Genomic DNA, 19,256 nt, shown 5'->3' with positions numbered 1-19,256 from the left:
TGACCAGTGAGCAATGAGCTCTGTGCTTCATACCCTTTTCAGGTACGAAGGGTGCAGCATGGCTAGCCTGTGTCAGCATCACTGCACGCGGCTGTTGTCTCTGTGGGATGCACCCAGAAGTGGCATGTGGGTCAAGGACAGTAAGCAAGCACCTGTGGTTTCAGTGACACACTGATAAGCCCCCCCAGGTGGCCAGGTCATGACCCTCCAACAGACGTGGCTTCCTCAGCACTCCCTGCATTAAGTGTCCCACGCACATAGCACCCTGATTCCTCCAGGCGCCGGGCAAGTAGGTCTTATTATAAAACCCCAATTTACAGATAAAGAAACTGAGGCCCAAAGAGGCTATGTGAAGGGTTGAAGGGACAGAGGGAGGATTCATGCCTGGGCTCTGCTCCCAGCCTCCGACCACCCAGCCTCTCTCAGGGAGTCTGCAGCCCCAGTCCTAGAGTGGGGAGAATCACAGAGACCCCATCGTCTCACCCGCGCCAAGACTGGGGGTGTCCCCTGAGGTCTTATCAGCTCTGGGCCCACCTGCGGCCCACTCATCACCAATGTCAGCTTCCCCAGGGGGAGCTAAGTGGCCCAATCACGGTTTCCTCTGTGGACCACTCTTGTGGGAAGCCACGGAGTCCCAGTGGCCAAGGGAAACAGTGAGGTCAGGGAGGGGGGTGGCAAAAGCCTAGAGATGAAAGAAAGGGTACCCAGGGGCAGCTGCTGGTTTGGGGGAGCAGCCCCATCCTTGGCCTCCCTGGAGGGCCATGGACAGTTCTCCCCATACGACAGTGGGCTCCCAGCGGGAGAGGGGGCTGGGAGGACCTGGAAGGGGCCTGGCCTTCACCTACCTGGGGAGACTTGTTCAGAGGGAGGGGCCCACGCTTCGGTCAGAGCTGGCTGGGGGGGACCCCGGAGGTGCTGGCGCAAGACCAGTTCCTTGTGTGGAGAAGGGCGGCAGGCAGTGACATCAGCACAGACAGATGTCTCGCTCTGTTTGAGGTGGGCTGAAAAGAGTCAGAGGGTAGCTTTGTGTGTCTTAGGCATGCCAGGCCCACTGAATGTTATACTTGTGGGTTAGGCCCAGTGGGATTTCACCAAATGAATAAATCCCTTCTCCCCATGTTCCTGACAAAGAAGGAACATGGGAGAAAGGCCTACCTCCGGCCTCTGTGCTTTACCTTGGGGACTAGTGGCAAAATGAGCCCAGGACCCGTAAGGACAGTGGGTGACGCAAAACCTGCAGTGCTCAGTGAGCCATCGATGTGACACACTGACTTCCCGACTTTTCTTTTTCTATTTTTTGTCCGTGCCACGCGGCATGCAGGATCTAAATTCCCTGACCAGGGATCGAACTTGTGCCCCCTGCAGTGGAAGCTCAAATTCTTAACCACTGGACCACCAGGAAGTCCCCAACTTTTCTAGAAATGTTGCTGCTTTACATTTTCCACATCACAGGCTTCCCGTAGCAGCAAAAATGCTCAGGACAGAAGCGACCAAGATTTCTTTTCAGTAGATGAACGGGTAAATAAACTGCAGTCCATCCAGACAATGGACCGTTACTCAGCACTAAGAAGAAATGAGCTCTCAAGCCATGAAAAGGCTGGAGGAACCTTAAATGCATATTATTAAGTGAAGGAAGCCAATCAGAAAAGGCTACATATGGTGTGATTCCAACTCTATGACATTCTAGAAAAGGCAAAACTATGGGGACAGTAAAAAGATCGCTCGTTGCCAGGGGTGAGGATGGGGCTGACTAGGTGGAGCACAGAGGATTCTTAGGGCAGAGAAACAACTCTGTACGGTCCCACCATATGGTGGGTACATGTCATTACACATTTGTCCAAATTCATAGAAGGTACAAAACCAAGAGTGAATCCTGATGTAAACTGTAGACTCTGGGTGATGCTGACAGATCAGTGTAGGTTCATCGATGGTAAAAAATCAATGGTGTATCACTCTGGTGGGGATGTAGATAATGGGCAGGCTGTGCCCGGTTAAGGGCAGGGAGTATACGGGACTCTCGGTGCTTTCTGCTCAGTTTTGATATGAGCTGTGTTGAGAGCACGGACCCTTGACGTGACGTGGTGTAAACAGCAACTCCAAGAGGACAAAGACTCTGGTCTCCCTTGTTCTTTGCTGTTTCTCAGCGCCTAGAACGAGGCCTGGCACTCAGCAGCTACTGCAGAAGAACTTGTTTAGTGAATGAAAACATTAATCAGAAGGAATAGAAACAAAAAGTAATAACACACTCCTGGAAATTTTAAAGCCACAAGGAGACGTGAAGAGAAGAAACCCAGAGGTTTTGGTAAAACCTGATATATGTGTACTACCTAGTTTTAATGACCTTTGCAGGCCCTTTTAGGAAAATTCTTTAAATATATTTTGAATAACATTGCTTTATTTGTACATACAAATACTTGTTACAACGTGTGAAAGTTCACTCCAGCAGCAATGAGCACACCTGGCACCCAGATCTTAGTCTCTTACACCATCTCCAATAACAGGAACCAGGGCTCCTTGGAAAACACCTAGCAGGAAACGTGCAGGATGAGCCCCGGGCATCTTGCAGTGCCTGCAGTGAGGAGGTGCCGAAAACCCCACCCCCATTGATGGGGGTACGTAAGGGGACACATGGAAGGCTTGGAGCAACAGAATAAAAAAATATAGTTTTGGACTATAACTCAAAGTATAAAATAAATGTATAAAGTATAAAATAAAATAAAATAAAATAAATAAATTATAAATTATTTATAAATAAATAAATTTATAAAATAAAATAAAATAAATTTATAAATAAAATAAAATAAATTAAGTGGGGGAGAAAAAAGAAATCTCTTTGCAGAGTTCCAAATAATTTATGTCGATACTGTCCCCTCAAGGAGGGGAAGCATACACCCCCCTTAAGTGTGGGCCACGCATAGTGACATCCCGCCCCCAGAGAGAACAGGATGGAAAGGGGGAGAAAGAGGAACTCCCCAGTGGAGACACCTGACAGACACACCTCAGCCAAGTGACCAAGGGCACAGCCACGGTGAGGAGTCGTGTTGAGAGCACAGGCCCTGAAGGGATGTAATGAGAAGGGCACTTTCCCTCTGTGGTCTTCCTCCCCCAAACCCACAAGCCCAGACTAATAATGAGAAAGACATCAGACAAACTAGCAGAGGGACAGTCTGCACCTCCTTGCCCAGCCCTCCTTCAAACCGTCGGGATCATTCAAACCAGGAAAGTCTGAGAGACCGTCCTGGCCAAGAGCAGCCAGAGGAGATGTGGTGACTAAATATCCCACGTGGGGTCCGAGACAAGTCCTGGAGCAGCAGGAGGGCATGATGTTAAAACTGGGGAAACCTGAATAAAGTATTCACTTTGCTTAATAGTAGTGTATTAATAATGATTTATCAATATTGGCTCATTAATTGTAACATGTCCCATAAGATGTTCCCAATAGGGGAATTCCCTGGTGGTCCAGTGGTTAAGACTCCACGCTTCCACTGCAGGGGACCCAGGTTCAATCCCTGGCTGGGGAACTAAGATCCCGCAGTCTGCGTGGCGCAGCCAAATAAAATAATAAAGAGAATTAAAAAAAAAAAAAAGGTGTACCCAATAGAACACACTGGATATGAGATATATGGGAGCTCTATCAGTGCAGTTTCTTTTTGCACCTACAGCTGTTCTAGAAAATAAAGTCTATTTAAAAATTTTGTAAAAGGAAGGTTTTTTTTTTTTAATCTTTTTTACTTTTTTGGCCACACTGTGCAGCACGCAAGATTTTAGTTCCCCGACCAGGGACTGAACCCGTGCCGCCTGCAGTGGAAACTCAGAGTCTTAACCACTGGACCGCCAGGGAAGTCCTGTTTTCAATTTTTATTTTTATTTTTTATTTTATTTTTTAAAGCAAGTTTTATATTCATACAAGAATATAAACCTATTTATACTTCATTTATTATTTTTTTATTTTTCATTTATTTATTTTAAAATTATTTATTTATTTTTGGCTGGGTTGGGTCTTTGTTGCTGTGCGGGGGCTTTCTCTAGTTGCTGCAAGACAGGGCTACTCTTTGTTGTGGTGCATGGGCTTCTCACTGCGGTGGCTTCTCTTGTTGCGGAGCAAGGGCTCTAGGCGCGCGGGCTTCAGTAGCTGTGGCTCTCCAGCTCTAGAGCGCAGGCTCAGTAGTTGTGGCACACGGGCTTAGTTGCTCCGCGGCATGAGGGATCTTCCCGGACCAGAGCTCGAACCCGTGTCCCCTGCATTGGCAGGCGGATTCTTAACCACTGAGCCACCAGGGAAGCTCTACTTCATTTTTTTTTTTAATTATTCTTTTTTTCTGGTTTAGGAAGTAGTACCTATTTATTTTAAAACTGGAAAACACTGAAAACCCAAAGGAGAGCCAAAGCACCTGCTGCCCTGCGCCTCAGACGTGACAGTGGGGCATCTCAGGCTTTTACTCAGCCTTTCTCTCTCTTCAGAGGCACATGTGCCCACAGGTCCTTTTGTCTTCACGCAGATCGCTGCCCTTGTGATCTCCCACTCCGTTACCTGATCTTCTATGAGGCGACTTCAGGGCATCCTAAGTGTCCCTCATGTGGATGTGCTCATGTTTACTCCCCAATCCCTACTGATGAACTTTAAGTGATTTCCAGCCAAATTTACTTTGTTTATATTTCCACGCTGTGGGAAGCTGTCAATTTAGAATCACTCTGTTTCTGTAATTGTAACACGTTAGCAAAAGCTCACGAGCAGAAGACATTGTCACCAAGTAGCCCAGTGGCCAAGCAGCTGGGAGTTGGTGTCTAGAATTGGGAGCATAGCCTATGGCAGGGTCCAGGAAGCCTCGCCATGGTCCAGCCATGAAGCAGCCGCCCAGACCGTGGTGGGGACCCCGAGCTACCCTGGGCCCTGTGGGCTGGCAGAGCTAGAATGGCAAAGCAAGGAAAGATGATTTTGTTGTGATTTGTTCTCAGATTCTCACAGCCTCTTTCAGAGAAGGAGCTGATAATTTTTAAATTATTTATTATTATTATTTTTTAAAGAATCATTTTTATTTATTTTTGGTTGTGTTGGGTCTTTATTGCTGCATGTGGGCTTTCTCTAGCTGTGGAGAGTGGCGGCTCCTCTTCATTGCAGTGCGTGTGCCTCTCATTGCAGTGGCTTCACTTGTTGCATAGCACGGGCTCTAGGTGCGCGGGCTTCAGTAGCTGTGGCACACGGGCTCAGTAGTTGTGGCTCGCAGGCTCTAGAGGCCGCTGGCTGGGACACTTCAAAAAATTCAGTGTTATGAAATATTAAAAAAGCAGAGACTATTCCAGAATAAAGGAAAATGAGAGACATGACAGCCAAATGCAATGTATAATTCCAATCAGATCCTGGTGCAAAAATTAAAAATGCTATAAAGTGTAGTTTGGGGGCAGGTGGGGGAAAACTGCAGGACTGTATATTAGGTGATCATTCGTCAATTTCCCAAGTGTGGTCGCTGTGTTCAGGTTCTGTAGGAAAACGGCCTTGCTTTTAGGAGGTGTCCGTGGAAGTATCTAGGGGAGAATTGTCATATCTCCAGAATTAATTAATGTTATTATTAATTATTAATGGGGGGGAGAGAGAGCACAAACAGGGCAAAGTATTAATTATTCTTTTTTTTTGGCTGCAGCCCGCGGCATGTGGAACTCCCCTGACCAGGGATTGAACCCTGTGCCCCCTGCAGTGGAAGCATGGAGTCTTAACCACTGGACCACCAGGCAAGTCCCAAAATATTAATAATTCTTAAATCTGGGTGAAAGATATATGAGTGTTCATTGTGCTATTTTGCAACTCTTCTGTAAATTTGAAATTTTCCTAAATGAAAAGTTGGGGGAAATACACATAAGGCTATATATATAGTGTCAGAGGGGATTGGTTCCAGGACCCCCTAGGATACCAAAATCCACTGATGCCCAAGTCCCTTGTATAAAGTGGCATAGTATTTGTGTATAACTTATGCACATCCTCCCATACACTTTATTTTTATTTATTTATTTATTTATTTATTGGTCAAATTGCTCGGCTTGTGGGATCTTAGTCACCCGACCAGGGATTGAACCTAGGGACACGGCAGTGAAAGTCCCAAGTCCTAACCACTGGACCGCCAGGGAATTCCCCTCCCATATACTTTAACTTATCTCTAGATGACTTATAATACCTAATAGAAAGTCAATGCTATGTAAATAGTTCCTGGCTCATGCCAAATTCAAGCTTTGGTTTTTGGAACATTCTGGAATTTTTTCCCCCAATATTTTCAATCTGCTGTTGGTTGAATCCGTGGATAGGGAACCTGTGGATACAGAGGGCCAACTGTATACACGGGATGTTCATAGGGGTTGAATCTAGGAGATAGAATTACAGGCAAATTAATTACAGGCAGATTAATTACTGGCAATCTTTCCTTCTCTTTTTCTGTGCTGATTGGGTCTGAGCATGTATTACTTTTACAGTCAGAAAAATTTCTTTTCCTCTTCAAAAACATTTCATATATTTTTAATATTTTAGACTAAAACTGGGAGAGTTGAGTTTTTCCTAGGTGTTTACATGTCTAGGAGGGACAAGTAAAGTGCTCCATTATGATCCCCCCAAATAATAACTAAAACTTAACTCCCCCAGGTCAGGCTGGGGAGCGTGAGAAGAATGAGGGTGGGCACCTTTGGGAGGGGGCACAGGATCTCCACTCCCCTTTCCCACCACCTCCCAGGAATCAGAGCTGAGTGTGGGCCAAGGGACAATGACAATGGGGTCCTGAAACCATCCCAGCTCTGAACCGAGCCCTGCAGGGCTCCCAGATTCCCCACTGCCGCCCTCTCCTCCCTGTGCTCCTCCCCCTTGAAGCTGCTGGAGCTGGGTTGCCTGGTCCTCTCTGCTCTTCTCCCTCCCCCTCCCCCACAGGCAGTGGCACCGACTGACTGACAGAAGCAGGTGCTTTGGAGGTGGGGGTGGTGCCAGCAGCCAAGGGGTTAATGGTCCTGGCAGGGGCTCGATGGATCACAAGGGTCAGATGTCCCTCCTGGATAGGGACAGGCACAGGCACGCAAGCTGCTATTCCCGGGCTCTGATCACGGTCACCTATTTATAGAGCTGGGGGGGGCCTCGGCCCTCCCCACACAGGCGGTGGAGAGGCTGCTCTGCTGCAATGTCACCAGCGTCACTGCCACTGCAGGCTGCTGGCATCTGCCGCTGCCGCAGGCTCCGGGGCCACCAGGCACTGTGTGAAGCAGAGACTCGGCCGGCCACATGGGCAGCACCATGGAGCCCCCCGGGGGTGGGTACCTGCACCTGGGCGCTGTGACATCGCCTGTGGGCACGGCCCGCGTGCTGCAGCTGGCCTTTGGCTGCACCACCTTCAGCCTGGTGGCCCACCGGGGCGGCTTCGATGGCGTCCAGGGCACCTTCTGCATGGCCGCCTGGAGCTTCTGCTTCGCGCTATCGGTCCTGGTGGTGGCTTGTGAGTTCACCCGGCTGCACAGCTGCCTGCGCCTGTCCTGGGGAAACTTCACAGCAGCCTTCGCCATGCTGGCCACGCTGCTATCCGCCACAGCTGCGGTCATCTACCCACTGTACTTCACCCAGCTGGAGTGCCTACCCGAGCCCGCGGGCTGCACAGCCAGGGACTTCCGCCTAGCAGCCAGCATCTTCGCCGGGCTTCTCTTCCTGGCCTATGCCACGGAGGTGGCCCTGACCCGGGCCCGGCCAGGCCAGGTGGCCAGCTACATGGCCACGGTGTCGGGACTCCTCAAGATCGTCCAGGCCTTTGTGGCCTGCATCATATTTGGGGCGCTGGTCCACGACAGCCGCTATGGGCGCTACGTGGCCACCCAGTGGTGTGTGGCCGTCTACAGCCTGTGCTTCCTGGCCACAGTGGCCGTGGTGGCCCTGAGCGTGATGGGCCACACGGGGGGCCTGGGCTGCCCCTTCGACCGTGTAGTGGTGGTGTATACCTTCCTGGCTGTGCTCCTCTACCTCAGTGCTGCAGTGATCTGGCCTGTCTTCTGTTTCGACCCCAAGTACGGTGAGCCTGGGCGCCCCCCCGACTGCCTGAAGGGCAGCTGCACCTGGGACAGCCAGCTGGTGGTGGCCACCTTCACCTATGTCAACCTGCTCCTCTACGTCGCCGACCTGGCTTACTCCCAGAGGATCCGCTTCGTGCCTACCTTGTAGCCCGACAGGCAGCGGCCCACCCACCTCTGCTCTCCAGGGCTCAGGCACCATGAGGGGACCCAGGTGAGCCCAGACTTCCAGGGACAAGCCAGAGGGAGGCAGCCAGTAGAGTCATGACTGGGCTTCTGGCAGTGCTCAGCAGCTCATCTCAGGGAGGGGCAGAGGGGGGACAGAACAGGTCACGGGGAAGGAGTCTCTGCCAGGCAGCTCCCAGCCCCTCTCTCTCCCCGTCTATCTCTCTGTCTTTGTCTCTCTCTGTCTCTCTCCATCTCTCTTCATTTGCTGGCACACCCTGCCTCCGTGCTGGCCACTGTAACACATGAGAAGACTTTGAAGCAGGTGCTGTTGTGACCCACTTTGCAGATGGGGACCCTGAGGCTAGGATTAAGAAGTTGGCCCCAAGCGTCCATAAACGTCTGGAGACCACATCTGGGCTGAGTAAACTAAGTAGTGTGAAAAAGGAGCGTGGTGAGCCTGCGCTTCCTCTAGCCTTGAAGGGGCAGTTCCTGGAGCCCTGGAAGGACAGCTATCCAAGCAGGGCCCTGCTGTGGCATCTGTGCCAACTCGAGGAGGAGCTGGGAATCAGGACCCCGCCTTGCCACCTCTGAGCGGCCACAGCTTTGGAAGCTGAGCAAGGACTCTGGTGTGGTCACACAGGGCAGCCTCATCATGCTGGAGACAGTGCAGGCTTGGAGGGACCCATGGGGCGGCAACACTGACAAGAGCACAGCATGCTAAGGAGAAGCTGGGTTCCCACCCAGGCAGGGAGCCACCACTGGGCCCCTGCTGTCTGCCCCGATGCGGCAGCTTCTGCAGTGCCTGCCATGGGCCCCGGGGGGCTGGCCTAAGGCAGCCCTGACCCAGGGGAGGACCAGCCTGGGGCAGCCACTGGGGCATGGAGCCTGGGCACCAGGCATCACCCTGGTGCTCACAGGCCCACCACCTCTGTTCAAGTGTTCATTTGCCTGGCTGCCAACCACGAGGGCCTGCTGGGGCCATTGTCCTCCACACTCCAGGGAGCTTCTCCCACTCAAGAACCCAGACTGGGCCAGCCCAGAGCAGCGCACTCGCTGCCGAAGCGCAGCAGCCGCTCAGCCCATAGACGGGCCCCTGGCCTTGAGCAGGAACTAAACACCAACGCTGATCTGCACGGAGAAGCTTCTGCTTAGGGGGTGGTAGCCAGAGGGGGTGGTGGCCAGCTGTCCCTCCTGGGTCATCCACCAGCATGTTCCCAGAGAGGAGCCTAGACTGCGCTTGGCTGAGGAAGGAGGCAGCTGCGGGAGGGCTGGGGCACTCTGGGGGTAAGAGTGCGCTCCCGAGGAAGTAGTGTCCTCTCCCCAGGTGGGTGACAGCAAGGGGAGGATGGGGGTGGGGAGCTCTCGGCACTCACCACCACCGCTGGGGTTTCCAAGGGTCCTGGGCCTAGCAGTGGGCGGAGGGGCTGCTACACCCGTGGCAGCAGAGCCCAAGCAGCTGTTAGGCACGGGGTCCAAGGGCTCCCTGTGCTGGCACCATGCACAGTGTGAGAGAAGTGGCCCGCCCGCCCGCTGGGGAGGGCACACGCACAGGGGTCCTTTACCTGGAGAGGCCCGTCTTCAGCAGCAGATCCCTGAGGGGGCAGGGACCCCTGTGTCCTGAGGCGTCCTGAGGGCCCTGCTGGCTGAGGGAGGGTGGGGGTTGGGAGTGTGTTACCAGGCGACAAAGGAGCATATGGGCCACACCCTTCCCAGCTCACAGGGAGGCCTAGACAGTCTTCCTTTTCTAATCAAATTTCTGAAATGAGTTATCTGTCACCAACTTCCAATTTCCTCACTGTCCTATGGACTTCTGCCCCCAGAGCTCCACCCAGCCTAAGTTTCAAAGATCCTGAGGGGGAGAGAGAGGAGGCAAGGGGTTCCAGGGCTCAAGATAAGCATGGCAGATGTCGACTGGCCTCCGGGAGGCTGCCCTGGGGATTGTCTTCATGCTATTCTCTCCCCGGATCAGAGGACTCTTGCTCTTTGGAGGAAGGAGTTATTTGTCGTCGTCACTTGAGAAACAATACTTTTTAAAGGATGGACTCTGTTCTCTGATTATATACAGTCAGTTAAAATGGAGTGGGACCCCCAAGTTTGCGTCTATGGGTTTGAGTCTGGGCCACTCCCTGAACAGTCCACTTTGGACCGGATCTTACTATAGCTCCTCCCTCAGAGGGTGAGGACTGAACACCAGAATAAACATACGAGGAGGCCTGGACATCTGCCGCGTACACACGCTCACTACAGTGGTCTGGTGGTGTTGATGTTGGTCATTATTATGTCAAGGAGAACTCACAGCCCTGCTTCTGCGGCACAATCATCCAAGTAACACTGAAATTACATTTCAGAACAGTTTGTCGTCATTTAAGATACAGAACCGAAAAAATAAAGCACCCCCACCCCCTCCCCTGGTGGGGGGATGGGATGTCAATGATGATGCTTCTTACTTTGCCCTCAACCCTGCTGCTGACTGGGACCCCAGACTATCCTGAAACCCAAATGCAGACTCAGCTCAGACGAGCCCTGAGCGCGTCCTCGGGGAGATGACTAGAGCTTTTTTCTTCTGAAAACCTAGGGTCAAAAAATTCCACGGACCCTTCACATGAGATGTCAGGAGACATGGGTGCTCCGTGGAAACTGGGGGCACTAGGGGGTCATCTTCCTCTATCTACTGGTTGACCACCACCCACCCTGAGAGCCTGTTTGAGGAGGTTCACGTGGTAACAGGCCAGTGGCCCCCAGTGTCATGCAGTTTTCAAAGGGCGCCTGAGCCTTAGAAGAGACTTGGAGAGCAGAAACCCCAGGTGGGAAGGAGGGGGTCCAGATCTCAGGGGGACCGACCTAGACCTCCCAGATGCCTCCCCGCTTTGAGATGCTGAGAAGGTCCGGGCTATGTCGCCAGTTTCCAAACCCGAGTGAGGGCCACGCCATCACGGACGCCAGCCTGACGTGTCCGTGTCCATGTCCAACGACAGGGCCCCGAGAGAGGAGCCCTAGCCCAGGGCCACTCTTTGAGGGCCCGGCTCCTGCCGCCCCTCCCCCGGTGCCCTCAGTCCTCAGGCGCGGTCCCGGGGGATGGGGGTGGGGGCGGCGAAGGTTTCGGTGCGCTGGGGCCGGGACTGAAGGCGCAGGTTCGGGAGTGCGGGGGCGACTGGACCCAGCGGGAGGGGGCGGGGGTGAGCGGATGATGCAACTGCCCCTCGGCGCCTCCCGCGCCCCCAGATTGGCCGGTTCCAGGGCGGCCGCGCCGCGGATTGGCTGGGGCGGGGGGCCCCCCGGCGCTGGGTGCCGCGTGGCGGGCGCGCAGCTGCGGACAGGGGGAGACTCGCACCGAGTAACTGGGTAATTGGGAGCCAAGCTGTGGGTCGGGGTTCGGCTCGGGCGGGCGGTGGTGCCGCCGGGCAGGGGGAAATGCAAGTCCGCGCACTCGACTCCGGCCTCGGGGGTGCTCGGACCTGGGGGAGAGTGGGCGTGGGGAGGGGATTCGGGCGTGGGGAGGGGACTCGGGCGTGGGGGCGTCCCCCTACCCCATGCCTCTTGCCGACCCTTTCCGGAGGCTGGCTCACCCCTCTCTGCCCCGTCTGGGACCTGCAGGAGCAGGTCGGGACGCTGCGGTGGGCGGGGGCACCGGAGCGGGGGAGAGTTAGACCCGCTGGGATGGGGGTCACCGGTCGGCGGTGGAGTAGTCAAGCCTGGCACTGCCCGCCTAACTTCTTGTTCTGGATTCTGCCCCATCTTCCCGCAGCTGCTCCTGCGGAGACGGTGCCAGCTGTGAGGGCAGTGGGCGCAGGCCTCCAGACACCATGAGCGTGGGCTTCATCGGGGCTGGCCAGCTGGCCTTTGCCCTGGCCAAGGGCTTCACAGCAGCCGGTAGGCGCTGCGGCCAGGAAGGGGCCAAGCGTGAGAGGGTGGGCCAGTTACTCTTCCCCAGGCTGGGAGGTGAGGGTGGAGTCTGCATTAACGTGCCTTATTTGAGCACTGTGGGAAACGGTAGCCTTGGAAGGTTTGGGGTAAGGCAGGGGTTGCTGTCTTACCCTGGGTGGTGCGATTTCTGTTCTTCCTGAGGATGTGGTGGAGGGACGCCAAGACTGGCCTTGAGGGAGGAACTCTGTCTCTCACAGGTGTCCTGGCTGCCCACAAGATAATGGCCAGCTCCCCAGACATGGACCTGGCCACTGTTTCTGCCCTCAGGGTAGGTGCAGGGTGGAGGGTGACCAGTCAGTATTTCTAGAGGCCAGTGTGTGATAGCCTTGACCCTGGAAGGCCAGGAGTAGCGGCCCCAGAGGGAGGCACCATGCCACAGTCCCCCACGCCAATGAGAAGAGGGTCCCTGGGCTGGAGTATCTAAAAGACCCTGCCTCCTGGCCTGCAGATGGGTCCCCTCCCTATGCTTTTGGGAACTTGGTGACCGGCACATGTGCCACTGGTGGTCAGGAATGGGGTTCCCCAAGTGGACCACCACAGGGGATCACAGTATGGGGGCCAGGAGAGACCACCTGGGGGCTGAATACAGTTTCAGTTTGCCATAGCTGAGTGAGGGCTCCATGTCCAAGGGTGGGGGCAGGCTACCAGCTTGAGACCACTATCCACACCACCACTCGCACTTGACGAGGTGGTCAGGGGTTTGGGGGCTGCAGCCCTAGGTGGGGTGGGCTGGGACTGTGGTTTGGATGCAGTTTCGCTTGTCCGCCCTTCCAGATCAGGATGCTTCCTCCACTTTTGGGTGGGAAGGGCAGTTAGATGGTGTCAGAGCCCCGTGCCTTGAGCCCCCAGCCCTGCCATGCCCACGTTCCCATCATCCTCTGTGCTGTTCTACACGAGGGGCTCTCGGCCTGCGGGGATACTAAGGGGGCCAGCCAGCCACATACAGCAGGCTGAGCTCGCCTTGGCGCTCCCTGCAGAAGATGGGGGTGAACCTGACGCCCCACAACAAGGAGACCGTGCAGCACAGTGATGTGCTCTTCCTGGCGGTGAAACCACACATTATCCCTTTCATCCTGGATGAGATTGCCGCCGACATTGAGGATCGGCACATCGTGGTGTCCTGTGCAGCTGGCGTTACCATCAGTTCCATCGAGAAGGTGGGCACTACGGGTCAGGGTCCGGCGGGGTCTGGAGATGGGGTGGAAGTGTGCACTGCAGAGGGCTCAGGAGCCCTGGCGTGCTCCACACCTGGTTCTCCATCTTTGGAATGGGTGTGTTTGTATAGCTCACAGAACTCAGGAAGCGTTCAGTTGGGTGAGCATGTTCACACCCGCACCCAGCACAGTATGCTGGGCAAGGGGCTGGGATGGACACACAGCCAGTTTCTCCCCCAGAAGCTGACAGCGTTCCAGCCGGCCCCCAAAGTCATCCGCTGCATGACCAACACGCCGGTCGTAGTGCGGGAAGGAGCCACTGTGTATGCCACGGGCACCCACGCCCAGGTGGAGGATGGCAGGCTCCTGGAGCAGCTCATGAGCAGTGTGGGCTTTTGCACGGAGGTGGAGGAGGACCTGATTGATGCTGTCACGGGACTCAGCGGCAGCGGCCCAGCTTATGTGAGGACTGGGGAGGAGCGGGGGCAGTAGGCAGTCCCCAGGATCTCAGGGCACGTCTGCCCATCTTCCACCCTCCTCCTTGCTCTGGGCCCCTGCGGGCAGAGCTGCTGGACGAACCACTGCCTAGAGGAAATGGAGGAAAGGCCTGCGACAGCAGCTTAGGTGCTTTCTCTCTGCAGGCATTCACAGCCCTGGATGCACTGGCTGATGGGGGTGTGAAGATGGGGCTTCCAAGGCGCCTGGCAGTCCGCCTCGGGGCCCAGGCTTTGCTGGTTAGTGTTCTTCCTGACCCTCTGGTGGGGGCCACTCCTTACCAGGACCAAGACTGGTGCTCTGGGGTGGATGGGTGGAGAGTCAGTGGGTGCTGCATTGGTTGGGGCTGGAAGCAGTACCCTCACAACCTTCAGCCCCCCTCTCTGGCTTCAGGGGGCCGCCAAGATGCTACTGGACTCCGAACAGCACCCAGGCCAGCTCAAGGACAACGTCTGCTCTCCCGGTGGGGCCACCATCCACGCCTTGCACGTGCTGGAAAGCGGGGGCTTTCGCTCCCTGCTCATCAATGCCGTGGAGGCCTCTTGCATCCGCACACGGTGGGCCCCCGCTGCTGCCTGCCCACTCAGTCATTCACTCACCATATGTTTATCAAGCTCTGGCCTACCAGCGGGTAGGGTGCGGGGAGCCCTGAGGTTCCCCGGGGTGGCGGTGTGCAGCATCCCTCATCACTCTCCATCACCCTGTGAAGAGGGGCCCTCTGGGCCCACGCTGGGCTCCGCACGTGATTTCATCACTTGTGGCCTTCAGACTGGGGTGGTCATCCAAGCCAGGGAGGCAGACCGGGGGAACCTCTGTGGGGCTGATGATAACACATTCCTCTTGGCCTCGCCGGGGAGACTGAGAGAGTTAGAAGCACAGAATGCACTGGCACAACGACAGCACATGAGAGCTGAAAGAAATCCAAGGAGCAGGGGATGGACAGGCCTCCAGGATGGACAGGGCTCTTTCTCACCACCCTACCTGCCCTCCAGTCCAAGCCCACAGGCTTCTCTGCCACTGCCTGACAGTGAGGCTAGAACGTAATGCTGCTCTCCTGGCACCAACCTGCAGGGGAGACAGATGAGGCATGTGTCCCGTGCTCAGGGCCATGAGGGCTCAGTGTCTGGGGGGCTGCTGGTAGATTCGGTGACCCTGAGCTGGCTTGAATGAGGTGAGAGGCCACTGAACGGCAATCTAGGGGAGAGGTAGCTGGTGGCGGGAAGTGCAGGGGCAAAGGCCCTAAGGTGGGAGTGACAGCACAGCAGCACCCTAGGCTGGCAGGTGCTGGGAGCTGTGCACTTTTTGCCACTTCCACTTGGACCCCTGGGCTCGGAAGGAGGCGGAGCCCTGGACACAGCCCTCCTCGCTGTCTCCCCAGAGAGCTGCAGTCCGTGGCCGACCGGGAGAAGGTCTCACCAGCTGCCATCAAGAAGACCATCCTGGACAAGGTGAAGCTGGACTCCCCTCCCGGCACCTTACTGGCCCCTTCTGGCCACTCCAAGCTGCTGCCCCGCAGCATGGCCCCGGTAGGCAAGAAGGACTGAGGTGTCCAACCTGCCCGCAGGCCACTCTCTGCCTTTTCCTCCTGGGCTCGGAGCTCTGTGCTGGGAGTGTCTAGCCCCAGGCCTCACAGGATGTCCTCACATCCCCCGTGGCTCTGATCCACTTGGGTCAGTGGAGCTGTAGCCAGGGAGGGGGCACATCACTTCCCAGTGGGAACCTCCATGGTCCCCAAGTGTGTCCTGGTCCAGAACAAGGAAGGATTCTCTGACCTAAGCCTCCCCCTTCCTCTGCCCCCAAACCAGGTCAGGACCACCTTCCTCCAGGGCTTGGGGGGCTTCAGCACCCAGTGTCAGCTGGCTTGGGCTTGAGTACAAAGGTCAAGGTCCCCCCCGACCCACCCCACCCCAACCATGAAGGCCCAGCCAAGGAGAGAGCTTGATCCCACTCCTGCCCTTTCTCCACTCTGCACTCCTTCCTCAGTGTGGGAAGGGCCAGAGGGTCCCTGGAATCCAGCAAAAGGGCCCATGGTTCTTGGCCAGCGTGACATTTGAGAAAAGGGCTCCTCAGATGGTTGAACGCCCGAGGCCCCAATACACTCAGGCCATCATCTCCCATTCCTGGTCCAACCAACAGATGCTGTCATTTCTGTCTCTGACTTTTCAGGTTAAATAAATTCGTTTTCAGCCCCAGTGTCCTGACTTCTAACTTTGTCACCACCTGTGGAGGGAGGCCCAGACCTGTGCCAGAGGGTCATTGCTGTCCGATGTAACACTGAAGGCTGAGCCAGCAGCCCACAGGCCCAGAGCCCTGCATTCCAACGCAGCCAGTCTGGCTGGTGGGGCTGAGTCTCCAATGAGCAGAGGGGGAGGGGGCTTCTGGGGCCTCAGTCACTAGAGGCATGACTGGAAGCTGGCACTGGAAGCTGGGCTTGGCAGGCCCTGCTGTGGGAGGGGCATCAGCCTCAGAACCCTCTATGCCTCCTGGTTTGGTGGGGGCAGATGTCTCCCAGACTCACCCAGGTGAGGCCAAGGGTGGGTGAGGAAGAAGCTTCCTAGGAAAGTGTATTAGGGTTCTCCAGAGAAACAACCAGTAGGAGATGGCTTATATATATAGAAGAGGGAATATAGAAACAAAAGAGATTTATTATAAGGAGTTGGCTCACACAATTATGGAGGCTAGCAGGCAGGCTGGAGACCTGGAGAGAGCCAATATTTCGATTCAAAGGCCATCAGGCAGGGAGAGCTGATGTTGCAGGTGCTGTCTGAAGGCAGACTGATGGAGAATTCTGTCTTACTCTGCAGAGGGTTGGTCTTCTGTTCTATTCAGGCCTTCAACTGCTTGAGTGATGCCCACCCACATATGGAGGGCAATCTGCTTTATTGGTTAAAATGTTAATTTGGTCTAATGTTGAAGTCTACTGATTTACATGTTAATTTCATGCAAAAACACCCTCACAGAAACAGAATAATATCTGGTCACCCCATGGCCCAAAGGTTGATGTAAAATTAACCATCACAGGAGGCCCACAAGATCAAAGGAGCTGCTGAGGTCAGAACCCTTTATGGGGCCAGGAGTGCTCACATTTGTTTGATCAACAGTTACTGAGCACAGAAACAGTAAGACACTCACACACACACACCCGGGTGAGTATATCAGAGGAGCGGGGCTGGGTGTCTGTAGGGTGTTGGCAGGGGGCACCCAGGTGAAGCAATGGGTCCCAGGAGGGGCAGGGGAGGGGACCAGGAGAGCCCCTGGGCAGAGGTTTTCCAGGAACTACATTGCAAGGTCTCAACTCCAGTTCGTTTCCTTCCCCTGGGCCTACTTAGAACCAAGGCCTGATGCAAGTGGGGTAGGAGAGGGAGCACTCTGAGGACAAGGACCCAGTCTTCCAAATCTACAGGAGACAGGAAAAACAGAGCAAGTGAGGGGCAAGACCATATACCCTTGACCCTGCCAGGGTGGCCTCCAGAGTCTAGGTCACACCCCATGTACCGACTGCCCAAGGCTCTCACGGGGCCTAGAGTCCCTACAGGGCCCTCCTAAGGCATAAACCCCTGGCACAGGCCACCATGCTGGTGGATAGAAGCTGGCGTGAGGTGGGCTGTGGGCCTCCCCTGGCAAAGTACTTGGCAGTGCAGGGAGACCCTGGCACCCTCCCTCTGGGGAAAAGATGTCCCAGAAGAGATTGTCCCAAAGGCCACACATCTGCCCAGGACCAAAGCTTCCCCTGACTGTTCCCTTAAGTCAAGGCCAGTCTCACTGTTTGAGTGCCTGCTGTGTGTGTCAGGTGCTGACCAATAAGACAAGGGGGCCTGCTGCTCCCACATGTGCCCTGGGTCTGGGGTCTGGAGGAAGCCAGCAGGTGGCTCTAAAGTGAAGAATCACACGTCACAGCCTGGGAGGAGGCACAGGAGTCCAGACGAGCTTTGCGGTGGGCTTTGCGCCACCCCGTGAAAAACACACTGGGTTTCAGCAGGCAGGAATGTGAGCCTTGGTCCCAACCACCAAAAGCCAGATGTGGGGAAGTGGGGCAGAGCCACACGGGCCTGAGAAGGGGTGTGATGCGGGAAGAAAGCTATGAGGTCTCTGGTGTTCTGCAGGGACTGACACCTGGGGAACCCCCTGCAAGTGTGAGCACAGACCTGAGCAGAGCAGGCCAGAAGGAGCCGGCAGCTGTTGGTGAGGATGCTAGAGGTCCAAAAGGATCTCTTTCTTGGCCTCAGAGGCAAGTCTTTGTGATTTAGTACAATAAAAGTTGAGGGCTTGGGCTTCTCTGGTGGCGCAGTGGTTGAGAGTCCGCCTGCCGATGCAGGGGACACGGGTTCATGCCCCTGTCTGGGAAAATCCCAGATGCCGCGGAGCAGCTAGGCCCGTGAGCCATGGCCGCTGAGCCTGCGCATCCGGAGCCTGTGCTCCGCAATGGGAGAGGCAACAACAACAAAAAGTTGAGGGCTTTAGAAGTCTTGCCCTGGGCATATTAAGGCCCTGTAGGTTCAGAGGGAAGCTACTGGAGTCTGGCAGGGAGAGCTGCTGACACCTTGATGTCCCCTGGCTCTGGGGGCCTCCTGGGTTGGCCTCCATCATTCATTCAGTGGCACTGAATCCCCTTGAGGACCCAGCAGCCCTCACTCATCCCTCTTTCAGCTCACCTGATTTCTACTGACCTGCCTGGCAGGGTAGGTCACCCTTCCTGGCTTTACACTTGAGAAGGTAAATCAACGTAGAAATTGGATCCCTTCAATTTCTCTTCTTCCTTTCGTCACCTCTTTCTCTGGGAATTTTGAACAGCAGTGAGAACTCCTTACAGAAAGTGCAGGAGCAGACATGGACCAGTGACCTGAGTTCCAGGCAGATGTTGATGAAACAGGAAAGGAAAGGTGCAATTCCTACATCAACTATTAATTCAACAGATGTTTACCCCACACTCACCCTGAGCCGGACTCGTTCCAGGAACCGCCTGAGTCCTTGTCACTCATGTGAGCTCTCGGGATGTTGCGTGAAGACAGACCACTACACAGAGGATCTTGGAGGCGGCCTTGAGAAGACCTAAGTTTTGAATCCTGGACAAGCCCTTCACCTACAGGAGCGTATGGGTCTCCTGTGTGCCAGGCCACTGTTCCTGGCAGGGATGAGACCCGCTCCAGTTACGGAGGCAGTGCATGCAGTCTGACAGACGGCATCAGAAACACCATGAGAATCTTCTCCATAATGCGTGGGGACCTCCGCACCTGCACCCTGGACACGTGGCCTTTGAAACGTCTACACGGAAGGCTCAGGAGAGCATTTGGGCAGGATCACCAGGCCCCGCCTCGAAGGGGGCGTGGCCGGTCGGGAGCGCACTCCCGGGCCAGTCCCGCGAGACCTCACCCACCAGGCGCGGCTTGCGTTGCCCGGGCGACGGCGCCCGGGCGCGCAGGCGCAGTGCAGGCTGCCCCGCCCCCGCCGCCGCCGCCGCCGCCGCCGCGCCTTCCCCTTTAAGCCCCAGCCGGT

At 55.4% G+C, this 19,256-nt stretch overlaps 2 protein-coding genes and 1 long non-coding RNA gene across 7 annotated transcripts; 2 read left to right on the top strand and 1 right to left on the bottom strand.

Moving 5' to 3' along the window:
• Positions 1-7,037: 7,037 nt before the first annotated feature.
• Positions 7,038-12,016, top strand: MYADML2 (myeloid associated differentiation marker like 2). The gene is made up of 2 exons (XM_030843170.2): positions 7,038-8,236; positions 11,936-12,016. Exon 1 carries the CDS (start codon positions 7,250-7,252, stop codon positions 8,171-8,173), a length of 924 nt encoding a protein of 307 aa, XP_030699030.1. The 5' UTR covers positions 7,038-7,249; the 3' UTR covers positions 8,174-8,236; positions 11,936-12,016.
• Positions 11,427-15,955, top strand: PYCR1 (pyrroline-5-carboxylate reductase 1). Of its 4 annotated transcripts, none has more exons than XM_030843168.2 (8): positions 11,427-11,532; positions 11,936-12,060; positions 12,312-12,382; positions 13,092-13,271; positions 13,509-13,730; positions 13,910-14,002; positions 14,157-14,320; positions 15,142-15,955. In XM_030843168.2, the coding sequence occupies exons 2-8, from the start codon at positions 11,994-11,996 to the stop codon at positions 15,305-15,307; spliced, it is 963 nt and encodes a 320-aa protein (XP_030699028.2). In that variant the 5' UTR covers positions 11,427-11,532; positions 11,936-11,993; the 3' UTR covers positions 15,308-15,955. The 4 variants fall into 4 exon arrangements, with proteins under 4 accessions (XP_030699028.2, XP_030699026.2, XP_030699022.2 ...); XM_030843162.2 differs by lacking the exon at positions 11,427-11,532 and adding an exon at positions 11,543-11,635; XM_030843169.2 differs by lacking the exon at positions 11,427-11,532 and adding an exon at positions 11,767-11,790.
• A 481-nt stretch (positions 15,956-16,436) lies between these two features.
• On the bottom strand, positions 16,437-19,053 carry LOC132594263 (uncharacterized). Of its 2 annotated transcripts, none has more exons than XR_011377085.1 (3): positions 18,696-19,053; positions 18,416-18,603; positions 16,437-17,160 (listed from the first exon to the last, which is right to left on the bottom strand). It is a non-coding gene; the product is annotated as an uncharacterized lncRNA (long non-coding RNA). The 2 variants fall into 2 exon arrangements; XR_009560455.1 differs by having other exon boundaries at positions 18,431-18,603.
• Between the last annotated feature and the right edge of the window lie 203 nt (positions 19,054-19,256).

This window comes from Globicephala melas, chromosome 20, assembly GCF_963455315.2.
Source record: "Globicephala melas chromosome 20, mGloMel1.2, whole genome shotgun sequence".
Taxonomy (NCBI): domain Eukaryota; kingdom Metazoa; phylum Chordata; class Mammalia; order Artiodactyla; family Delphinidae; genus Globicephala; species Globicephala melas.
This window is presented reverse-complemented; position numbering and strand designations above follow the sequence as displayed.

What these genes read in the sequence shown, in the direction of transcription:
- PYCR1 (XM_030843168.2), top strand. Translation starts at nt 11,994, where the DNA reads ATGAGCGTGGGCTTCATCGGGGCTGGCCAGCTGGCCTTTGCCCTGGCC. An exon ending in CCATCAGTTCCATCGAGAAG is followed by an intron (nt 13,272 to 13,508) that starts GTGGGCACTACG and finishes TTTCTCCCCCAG; the next exon opens with AAGCTGACAGCGTTCCAGCC. An exon ending in GCGGCAGCGGCCCAGCTTAT is followed by an intron (nt 13,731 to 13,909) that starts GTGAGGACTGGG and finishes TTCTCTCTGCAG; the next exon opens with GCATTCACAGCCCTGGATGC.
- MYADML2 (XM_030843170.2), top strand. Translation starts at nt 7,250, where the DNA reads ATGGGCAGCACCATGGAGCCCCCCGGGGGTGGGTACCTGCACCTGGGC.